The sequence below is a fragment of the Sphaeramia orbicularis genome, chromosome 6 (assembly GCF_902148855.1).
Source record: "Sphaeramia orbicularis chromosome 6, fSphaOr1.1, whole genome shotgun sequence".
Classification (NCBI taxonomy): domain Eukaryota; kingdom Metazoa; phylum Chordata; class Actinopteri; order Kurtiformes; family Apogonidae; genus Sphaeramia; species Sphaeramia orbicularis.
In genome coordinates, this window is record NC_043962.1 from 23,957,441 (window position 1) to 23,968,741 (window position 11,301).

Here is an 11,301-nt window from a genome sequence, read left to right on the forward strand (position 1 = left end):
AGTTTTGTTTTCAGACACATTCTTCTTTTTAGTTCTATTTATACACATCCGTAATCACCTTTGACCAGGTATAATGATCACATACTGAGTCCCAGTTACACTTTATCTGTCGAGATTAAATCAAATACAATGATTTCACGAGAAGAGGTAAAAATGTACTAAAGTGCACTTTAAATTCTGATGACATGGTGTGTGCATTCTTTTATATTGCAAATAGAAAGCAATCAATGAAAGAAGCAGCTCATGTGTTGAGTTTTTCTGACTTACTGTCATTCATGTGTTACTGTCATAACAGGAAGTACTCATCTAAAAGCCTGAGGTCAAAACAACCAACAGCTGATTGACTCACTGTGTTTGTGTCTTATTTTGATGCAGGCACCTGCCAGAAAATGACTCTGCAAACATTAACTCCAGTCAACTGTGCCAGCCTTATACAGCCTGGCTGCTCTCTGCTACAGCTGGACGACGAAGTTCTCCTGTTCGGTCAGAAAGGCTGGCCCAAGCGCGCATGTCCGACCGGGGTATTTGGGGTGCGAATTAAAGGTAGCGATCTCAAGCTGAGGCCTATAACATTCTCCAACGACTCCTGCTACCTACCTCCATTACGTTGCCCCGCTGTTTGCCGCCTTGACCCTTATGACGACCTGCCAGAAAGTTATCTGATCCACGGCGGCCGCACACCAAATAACGAGATCTCATCTAGTCTGTATCTGCTGACCATGGATAGCCGTGGTTGCAATCGCAAACTGACTCTACGTTGTAAAGAGAAAGAGCTGGTAGGAGAAGTCCCAGAGGCTAGATACGGCCACAGTCTTAGTATAATTCAAAGCCGAGGGAAAATGGCATGTGTGTTGTTTGGGGGGAGGTCCTACATGCCTGCAGGAGAGCGGACCACTGAGAGCTGGAACAGCGTAATCGACTGCCCCCCCCAGGTGTTCTTGTTTGACTTGGAGTTTGGGTGCTCCTCAGCTCATACTCTACCTGATCTCTGCGACGGACAGTCTTTCCACGTTTCCATCGCCAGAAAAGACTGTGTCTACTTCCTCGGCGGTCACTCTATCACCTCCGACTCCCGCCCCCCTCGACTCTTTCGCCTGCGCGTCGAACTTCTGCAGGGAAGCCCCTTGATTTCCTGCGAGACCCTAGACACCGGATTGTCCGTCTCGAGTGCCATCGTAACTCGTACAGGCCCCACTCACAGCTACATCATCTTAGGTGGGTATCAGTCAGACTCTCAGAAGAGGATGGAGTGCACTACAGTGATCCTGGATGAAAAAGGGATCCACTTTGAACCGTTAGAAGCACCAAATTGGACTCCAGATATCATTCATAGTCGGACATGGTTCGGAGGCAGCGCTGGGGAGGGAAGTGTCTTACTGGCTGTACCTACTGAAGGAAGGCCATCCCAACCAGACGTGCACTACTTCTATCAAGTGACTTTTAAATCCGAAGGAGACGGCGTGAAAGAGGATGATGGAACCCAGGGCTGCAGCCAGGAGTCAACAGACTATGACAACTCTACCCCACTTGAAGACTCCGAGGAGCTGTACTTTGGCCGTGAGCCTCATGAGCTCCAGGACGGTAGTGATGATGAAGAGGATACATATAATGAGGAGGATGAGGAGGATGTGTCCCAAACAGGCTACTGGATCAAATGCTGCCTAGGCTGTCAACTGGACCCGAACACGTGGGAGCCGTATTATTCCACAGAGCTCCACCGCCCAGCCATGATCTTCTGTTCAAGAGGTGAAGAGGGACACTGGGTCCACGCCCAGTGCATGGAGTTATCTGAGACTTTACTGCTTAAGCTCTCTCAGGGCAGCAGAAAGTACTTTTGTCTGGACCATGGAGGCCTGCCTTACCAGGAGATGACCCCCCCTCGACAGGTCATGTCTTTGAAGCGCACCCCCATGAAAGTCAAAAGCAGGAAAAATCCTCCAACCATAAATATGTCTCCTGCCAAAAAAAGCTTTTTCAAAAGGCTCTTTGAATGATTCTGTTGTGGATCACAGCAGAAGGTCACTGTTAAGGATGCTGTTTATTTTCAGCCTTTAAAAAAATGGACAAAAATGGAAAAATATGTTATATTTGGTAACACAATTTGTATATGATATGACATGACATGATATGATTACATGTGTCTAGTTTTTTATCCACCGTATAATGTTCATGATGCTTGTGTTATTCCATCTAATCTTCCCTACCCTTTGCAACATTATTGTCCAGGATCAAATATACTTGAATATTTCAGTACTTGAGTATAAATATTACATTGTATTACAGTTAAACTAGAGATGCAAGAATAAAAGATGTTGTAATCAATACTGTTTGTGATGGAAATAAACAATTAAATGAAACCTCCCTGTCTTTTTATTGTTTATTTTTGGTGGGTTTTCCCCATCTTTATGAGTCATAGTTCAGTTCCACATTCAGCTAAATTTAATCTGCAGTGGGCCGAACCAGTAAAATAATAACATAATAAAATATAAATAATGTCAACTCCAAACTTTTCTCTATGTTTTAAAGCAGGGGTGTCAAACATGCGGCCCGCCAAAGGGTCCAGTTCGGCCCCTGGGATGTTTTTGCCAAGCGCAAAAATTCCACAGTCTTGAATTGAATTAAGCAAAAAAATGTAGCTTGAATTAAAGAAAAAATCTTGAATTAACCAAAAAAAAAAAAAAAATCTCAAATTTAGCAAAAAATCTTGAATTAAGAAAAAAAAAAAACTTCAATGAAGTTAAAAAAAAATCTTGAATTAAGCCAAAAAAAATCTTCACTTAAGAAAAAAAAATCTTGACTTAAGCCCCCCCCAAAAAAATCTTGAATTAAAAACTTTTTTTTTCTTTGTTTTAGTGCAAAAAAATAACTAAAATAAAATTAAATTATGAAAATATTTACATTTACAAACTATCTTGTAACACTAAAATGTGAATAACCTGAACAAATATGAACAACCTGAAATGTCTAAAGAAAATTAAGCACAATTTTAACTATTTTTCTGCCTGTTCCTCAGTGTTTAGTGTCTTTGTAGATCTGATCCATAATACACATGTAGAAATGATAAGTTGAGGAATAATATTGTTAAAATTGCACTAAATTTTCTTACATTTTTTAATTTAAATTTCTTTTTTTTCAGGTTTTTTTTTGGGGGGGATAGTTTATAAAAGTAAGTATTTTCATAATTTAATGGGGTTTTTTTTTTACACTAGAACAAAGACAAAAATTTGCAGTTGTCATTATTTATAGATTATTATGTTATTATTTTACTGGTTTGGCCCACTGCAGATCAAATTTAGCTGAATATGACCCCTGAACTAAAATGAGTTTGACACGCCTGTTTTAGAGTGAAAAAAGCAAATTTACATTATGTAAAGGTTTACATCTACAAACTATCCTTTCAAAAGATGTGAATAACATGAACAAACTGAAAAAAATAAGTGTAATTTTAACAATATTAAGCCTCAGTTAAACATTTACCCATGTACATTAGAACTTACAGATCACATTAGATCTAGAAATACATAAAACATTTAGTAACAGGCAGAATCTTGTTAAAATTGTACTTACTTCTCTTAAGACATTTCAGGTTGTTCATATTTGTTCAGGTTATTCACATTTTTTGCGAAATTATACTTTGTTTTAGTGTAAATACATGAAAATATTTGCATTTACAAAGAAAAAAAAATGGAGTTGTCACTGTTTATATGTTATTATGATAGTATTTGACTGGTCTGACCCACTTGAGATTGAATTGTTCTGAATGTGGAACCTGAACTAAAAGGATTGTTAATATCTTAGTGTAATTTTTGCATTTCACACATTCATCCCAAGGGCCGGACTGGACCCTTTGGCGGGCCAGATTTGGGCCCCGGGCCGCATGTTTGACACCTGTGGTCTGGCATATCTGCACTTACTTCAGAGGCACATGAAGAGGGAGAAAAAACTCCTCCAGTATATGTAGTGTACAGTGTATAGTATAACTTTATTTTACTCTGAGGTTAGACCAATGGCTAATATTCAAACACGTTTTGATGTTTTAGTTAATCTGTCAGGGTTTATTCTTTGTTCTTTTACCTGCTATACAATACATGAGCTTGCCTTTATCTGTGTGGTTTTATTTGATGGTAGATTTGTGGTAGATTTGTAACAGGAAGAGGGAGCAGAGACAGAGACAAAGACAAGAAATAGACACAGAATCAAACTCGATGTTGCAGTTCATGGTCACCACTGTATAAACAGGGATTGTACAAATAATTTGTATTCCATCAGTGACTATGGTGAAATTTACTTATTGCTCTACAGAATGAATTTAGATGATTTCTGTGTATTAAAATGAGTTTTCAACTTCAAGACAAGACAAGACAAGAAAGATAGTCAAATGTTATCTTTATTTATTCTCTTCCAAAGAAATAAAGGTCAATAAAAGGACAAACACATCTTCTTCCACAATATACAACAAAATGCAATTATTTTTTTTTACAGATGATATGGTAGAAACATCTGTATACTTTGCACAACAGCATATAAACAAAATGTTATAAGTAGTGGAATCTTATTGTAATACTGTGCCATGATGCAAAATAAACATGCTACTGAATGTTCTCTGCTACCCCAGTGAACAGTTTATCTGATATTTAGTGTAGTATGGAAAAACAAAATGAGGAAATGCATGTGGAAAGGTGAACAAGTGGAATCTTATGAATCATCCATCATCCATTATTTTGGAAATACAATTCATTACAGCAAAAAGCAAATATGCGGCATGTTTCAGTGTAATGCACTCTAAAACACCATGTTGTTGAAGGACTGTAACAACTATCCAGCAAAATATGAATATCTCAGAGCTGTCACAGAGGTAAAATTAAGATAGAAAAATGAAATCAAACATGCAGTCAAATGAGAAAAACAAAATTGCCTGTCACTATTGAAAATAGTGAGGGCAGAAAAAGACAATACAATAAATCAATCAAACAAAGATGCCAACAAATCGGTTTTACATCAGGTCTTTTTAGTCGCTCCTCATCCCTCTCCACTGTCAGCCACAGCAATGAAAAAATATCAGCAAAGAAAAAGCACCAGGTTATGCTGAGAACTTAAGAAAAATCCCAGGCTGCCTGAGAGTCCATGGGGTATTAAGCCTTGTAATGGACCATACTGTATTTTTATGGTATCAACAAAAAGGTCAGTATATGCCTTATTTTATGTGATGAATTCAAATAAGTATCATCTATCCTCCACTGTGCAAAAACTAAAAGAGATAAAAATTGGTTCAAAGTGACCTGGCATCTATTCTGCCCCTCAGGGATCCCACGATAAAGCACTAAAGTAATCTTTTTCTGAGGGCACTCATGAAACAAAGAACATTTGGGTCTCCGTGATTGCATTTTGTTCCAGCTCAAATGATATATTAATACAGTGGCCACAAATGTGGTCTTTTTAACACAATTTCCCTCCATGACTTACAGCGCTTTCATCTGTTTCCATAAATATCCTCTCTATATAAATTCATAAATGTGTCATATCCTTGCAATACAATAAACTGCACCATATTTCACAGAAGGTGAAGACAAAAAAAGAGCTTTCCTGCTAAGTGCGAGGAAAAATATCTATATTCTTCTGCTGTCCCATATCCGCTCTGTAGTAAGTAACTAAGAGCTAAAAGAGCAACACTGCAAGTTTACTTGTTTTGCAACTTTTAGCAACAACTAAATGCAATGCAAATAATCAAATCTAGTAGAATAGACACAAGGAAATATGAAAATAATGTTAATTTGGGCTGTAAGAGTTATGTTGAATGTGAATTGTTTACATTTTATTGTACTTATTGAACTAGTCTATCGTACACATACAGGTTTATGAAGCAACTGACATGAAATTAATCAAATCTAAACACTTCAAAAATCATTAAAGTCCAGAGACAAATCCTCATCTTCCCGAGTCTCCACTGGGTCAAAGGTGGCTTGCAGAGCTTTAACAGAGTCCTTGTGAGCCTCCATGAACTTCTGCAAGAACTTGGAAGTGTAGAGCCAGTGGTGTTTCAACACATCCTCGAGCTCAAAGGCCTTGGACTGGCGTGCATTCATTTTCCGAAAACGCCTGAAGAGTTTGTTTGCTGACTCGTTTCCTTCACTGGCCCAGGCTCCTATGGATCCATCTCTCTCTATGATTTCAGGGACGTGAGCCAAGGTCTTGTGCAGGTAGTTGGTTATCTTTCCATTGTACCTGTATTTGAATGTAGTGGAAAGAAGGTCAGCAAAGCTCTGGGAGTTGTAGCTGTAGCGGCACAGTTGGTCAGGGCATTCTTTTGCAGGGCAGGTGGCACGCCACACAGGTTTCATCTGCAGGTAGAGCCTCATCAGCTCCCTCAGGGCCTCCCTCCTCTCCTCCGAGGGCACCAACTCACACACCACCTCCACAGTCTCCTGGGTCATTAGCTTGCGGGCATAGTTCCCATTCATCCTCATTACTGGTTTAAGCTTCATCTTCTTCCTCAGCTGTTTATCTAAAGCTGCCCTCCAGCTGCGTCGTTCCTCCCGGCTAGGGTTGACCTTTCGATACACCTCACCTATTTCATCCTGAAAGATTTTGTAGAACTCAATAGCATTACCAATGTCACAGTGTAATGCATCCAGTGTAGGCTGGGTCTCCATGAATGGTTTAGCAGAGACCCCTTTGACTCTGTCTCTCAGTTCATCTACGGACTCTGAAAAAGGGTTGGTTCTCCAAATTTCATAGCGTTCTAGGTTTTCATCATGACTGCGGGTGATGGAGTGCAGCACCATGTTCTGAGAGGCCTCTGTTCGAGTGGTGTCACACAGCGTGCAGACGTAAGAGGAACCCGAAGCCTCAAGGCCCTCCATCTCACGGACCATCTTCTCATCGTATCCTGTGCCTCGGAAGTGGAAGCGGAAGGACCGAGGGAGGCCACCTATGGATATGATAAGCCTGCTCTCTTTCATAGCAGTACGCTCTGCAACTATGGGCCCCAAGACAGCTGTGAGTGTCTCGTGGTCGGATTCATCCACAAATGTGAGGCAGAGGGGCTTACAAGACAGTTCTGAGTTTGGCTTTGGCTCTGTGAAGATGCTAACCTCCTCCTCTCCTTCTGCCTTGACAGACACAGACATAATCGTGAAAGAGAAACGAACAGCCTTCTCGGGAACAACAGGTCCTCCACCGTGCTTCTCGCTCACATCACCCATTCCATCACATGATTCTTTGATCATAACACTGAAGCCCGAGGTGCATGCACTGTCTTCCATCCCACTCTCTTGCAGCCCTTCCATGATGTCCTCCTCCAGATCCTTTAATGCTGATACCAGTGCCACATCATAGCGAAAGCGCCGTGTGATTGTGTCAGCCGGGGAGTCATCCACTGTAGAAGTCCATCCAGCAAGCCCATTAATAATGCCAACATTGCAAGATGTAGACACATTCTTGAGAGCTGGCTGCCATTCAAACTGGTGAAAGCCAGGCAGCAGCTCCTTCTCTGCAGCTCGGAGGGTGTGCAAAGGCTGAAAGATCTGGCGGCCACTGGTGGCTTTGACAGTCCGATACATTTTGTGATACTGGCTGCAGCTCAGGAAAGTGTTGACCCGGATGGCCAGACACACAGCAGGATGCAAACCAAAGCCTCTGCCTGCAGAGAAAGAGAAAAAAAAAAGTTTCAGAGAGACAGAAAGGCGCAAAATAAAAATGAAAATACAAAAAGAAAGCGAGAGGAAGCGACTGAGACACGAAGAGAATTATTTAATACTGAATGATAGAAACCCATTTCTTGTGCTTTGAAAAGAACTGAAGCATCCAACATTTCCTCATTTGATATCCTGCATTTGGAGTCATTTATACTATGAGACAGAGAGAATGGCAAATTTAACACCCAAATGTGAATGTATCATTGTCAAAAGCCCACGAGCCCATGATTACAAAATCCAATATTTCCTAATTTTCAAATGTTATAAGGGGACAGAGGGTGAATCAGTGAAGCTGGCAAAAGTGATGTATTGGCTGCAGATGAAAACAGACACCAGCTGGCTTCTATTCCCCAGAGAGGAGGATGGTGCTGTCTGTGTAATTTGCAGATACAAGAGCTGCTGATGTTGTTTTGATTCTAACAGCCCCTTCACAAGAGTTGTTATTGTGCATTAAAGGGAGTGTGAGAATGAGAGACTGACAGACAAGCAGACAGAGAGTAAGAGTGGGAGCAAGGGAGGGATGGAGGGAAGGGCTGGATGTGTAACCATGGCGCTTCAGCAGAGATGGACAATAATGAAATGATTTTCAAGCAAAAGCAAAGAGAACTTTCTCATCTCTTCCCAACACTGAACTTTTCAACTCATTGTTATTTATGAGATGACTAAGTTAGGCAGAAATATTAATGAGCAAACACTATCATAATTTTCATTTGTCTTTGCTTAACTTTTTTTTGGCAATGCAGAGTTATCTTGATTGAACAAAAGCTTTGTAATAGCTCCCTACCTTGCATTAGAGCCTCCAGCTCATCTGCCTGTCGGTGTTCATTTGCAGACCTCAGTGCGAGTAGAAACAGCGTCTGACACACAGACTTCAGGTCGCCACCTTCCTCTTTGTCTGCAAACGCCTTCACCTGGCACTTCAGTTCCTTCAGCCGATGCTTTTGTGCACGACGAGTAAGAGATAGCAAGTGTTGACGGGGTCTTCCCCCTTTATTGATTAGCAGGTAGTCAAGTTGTGATGACTGCTTTGGATTCTGGTCATCTAAGTCGTGATGCAGACAGTGAGCCTTAAATGAGTCGAGCTTTACCTGCTGTCCACAGCTGCCTCTGGGGCAGAGCAGAGGCAGAGAATGCAAGGCTGATAAAAAGATTTTTGCAGGTGGGATTAGGTCATCAGACGTACAGGACAGGTTGCAGGCCGGGCAGTGAGGTCCCAGCACATGGATATATTTTATGATACAGCTGCGGCAGAAGAGGTGCCCACAGGGAGACTGAACTGGGTCAGAGAGCAGGTGGTCACACACCAAGCAGGTGAAAGAAACAAGGAAGTCAACAGGGAGCCTCTCGGATATCAGCTTGGTACTCAGGTGGTCTTTCTGGCAGTGGGTGATGTTCCGTACCCACTGAGCTCTTTGGATACCTGTTTTTTTCCAGCCCTTGGCCACTGGACTATGGTATAGTTCTCCAAATGGTCTCAAAACTCTGTTGTCACCAATGGCAATACTGTCACTGTGTTCCCACCTGGCCCTTTTAGCTAAGCTATGAGCTCTGGGAAGGGCTTTCCTCTTCTTCCTCCCAGTTCTCTGGAACGAAGTCTTTTTGGGGAAACAAAGGTGGCACAGTGAAGAGTGTGGTTTCCACTCTGGGACTCTCACTGGGACCAAGCTGCAAACACCGCCTCCTCGCATCGCCACCATCCAGCAGCGATGACAGAAAGAAACAGGCTGAATGGCTTCTGTATCTTCTCTCACATCCACTTTAAAGACGTTCAAGATGATCTCGGGCCAGCTTGTGAATTTGCAGCCCATTTTACGAAAGCCACTAATGCTTGACTTTTCTAGAGCCGCTTGAACATCATGCACCGGTCCTTTGACTTTCCTCAGAGCTTTTCCACATAGACGACACAGACACCTACAACGACAGGAAAAAAGGCCACTGTGGTGAGATCCGTAGACAGACACACAGTATAGTAAGACACATTGAACAGTTTATAGGGTAGAAGAGTGAAAAATAGGTCTAACCTGAGGTGGTTCATGTGGGTGTCCATTTCCTGGAGCTTCACATCTACCCTCCGGCCTGGACCCTCCACATTTTCTTTGCTTTTCCCCCCCAGACACAATCTCATAACACTCCCCGGACCCACACCATTATCTTCCTCTATATTTGGAGCTGCAGGAGGCGAGATCCCTGACAAGGCTCCTTTTTCAGGTTGTGTCTCACTGGGCAGAGGGGCCTTCTCTATGGACTTTACCCTAAACAGTTTAAACTTCCACTGAGAGTACTTAGAGTGGGGATGGTGGAGCTCAGCCGGCACTGAGGATCTGAGGCCATCTGTCTCCTGGCTCGCCTCTGCCATGATGCAACTTATACTGGAGACCCTGGAGAGGAGAGGAGAGGAGAGGAGAGGAGAGGAGAGGAGAGGAGAGGAGAGGAGAGGAGAGGAGAGGAGAGGAGAGGAGAGGAGAGGAGAGGAGAGGAGAGGAGAGGAGAGGAGAGGAGAGGTAAAGGAAAAAAATCAGCTATCCATGAAACACCCAGTGATGGAAACAGAATAGATTCGAGGGTTCAAATCCCTAGTGTCTTCTCAGCATTGAGCCCATGACACAATCTAACAGCTATACGTGATTCCTGTTGAATTTATACATCAAGTACCCTGAAATCCCACTGAACAGAGAACACTGAGCCCTGACCTAGAGTGCTGTATTATACCATAAGTGGCATTTAGATCTTGTGTAAAATGCATGAGACAAGCATCAGGGATCGATACGGCACCAAAATCTTCATTTCTCTCATCTCCAATCCCATCGCTCAGGGAGCTGTTGTGACTTTTTTCCTTTGACACAGCGAGTTTGCTAAATGGGCAACCTTATCCCTGCAAGGCTGTCAATCATTTATATTAGTCATTTTCTTGGCTGGAAAAAGAATTGGAGCCCCGGGAGCCTTAGACTGGCATTTTAAATGCAGGGGAAAGATTGGAGACACAGGAAACTTATTTCATAATACATAGATATTGACCAAACAGGAGGGAAAAGAAAACAAGAAAACATCATATTGAATAAAAATCATAAAGAATTATTCCAAAAACAGCAGAGTTTTATTTAGGAGTCATATTTCAACTGCCAAGTGTTTGTATGATATGGCGCTGCTAAGATCAATGATACTGCTGCACTGAACAACACTGTGACAGGCCTTATTTCATCTCCCCAATACTATCTACGTTCCATTATCAGTTCAGACAATAAAGCAGTCACACAATCTTAAAAACTATTACATCCATTGTCGAGTCTTACCATTGCACACCTATAGTGCACACTCTGAGGAATCTTCCATCTATCCATCTTTTCGGCATTTGCACTATGTTTTCTCCCTGGGAGGCTTGAATCTGGCAGACTCCTACATTTTCTGGCGGTGTGTGTACTTCACATGCTGAACTCTCCTCTGAGAGAAACAGCTGAGCCTGTGTGCATGTGTGTCAGCTGGGCTCTTACCTTGTTTTTCAGTCTCAGCTGGCGTCACCTCCCCTGGGGGTTCTCTCTGCATGGGTTCACAAGGGAAGCCCTGGAGCCAGGCCACTATGCACAATACTGTATATGTTTGAATTCTGTCA

The 11,301-nt window shown here is 42.2% G+C and overlaps 2 protein-coding genes across 2 annotated transcripts; one reads left to right on the forward strand and one right to left on the reverse strand.

Moving 5' to 3' along the window:
• The first annotated feature begins 389 nt into the window (after nucleotides 1-389).
• Nucleotides 390-1,994, forward strand: rag2 (recombination activating gene 2). The gene has a single exon (XM_030137023.1). It carries the CDS (start codon nucleotides 390-392, stop codon nucleotides 1,992-1,994), a length of 1,605 nt encoding a protein of 534 aa, XP_029992883.1.
• A 2,444-nt stretch (nucleotides 1,995-4,438) lies between these two features.
• rag1 (recombination activating 1) lies at nucleotides 4,439-11,072 on the reverse strand. The gene is made up of 4 exons (XM_030136819.1): nucleotides 10,985-11,072; nucleotides 9,716-10,072; nucleotides 8,479-9,605; nucleotides 4,439-7,639 (listed from the first exon to the last, which is right to left on the reverse strand). The coding sequence occupies exons 1-4, from the start codon at nucleotides 11,041-11,043 to the stop codon at nucleotides 5,895-5,897; spliced, it is 3,288 nt and encodes a 1,095-aa protein (XP_029992679.1). The 5' UTR covers nucleotides 11,044-11,072; the 3' UTR covers nucleotides 4,439-5,894.
• Nucleotides 11,073-11,301: the final 229 nt, after the last annotated feature.

Excerpts from the sequence above, each read along its gene's own strand:
- rag2 (XM_030137023.1), top strand. The coding sequence starts at position 390 with ATGACTCTGCAAACATTAACTCCAGTCAACTGTGCCAGCCTTATACAG.
- rag1 (XM_030136819.1), bottom strand. The coding sequence starts at position 11,043 with ATGCCGAAAAGATGGATAGATGGAAGATTCCTCAGAGTGTGCACTATA. Across the intron at positions 10,073-10,984 it reads TGCACTATAGGTGTGCAATG|GGTCTCCAGTATAAGTTGCA; the intron begins GTAAGACTCGAC and ends TCTCCTCTCCAG. Across the intron at positions 9,606-9,715 it reads ACCCACATGAACCACCTCAG|GTGTCTGTGTCGTCTATGTG; the intron begins GTTAGACCTATT and ends CTGTCGTTGTAG.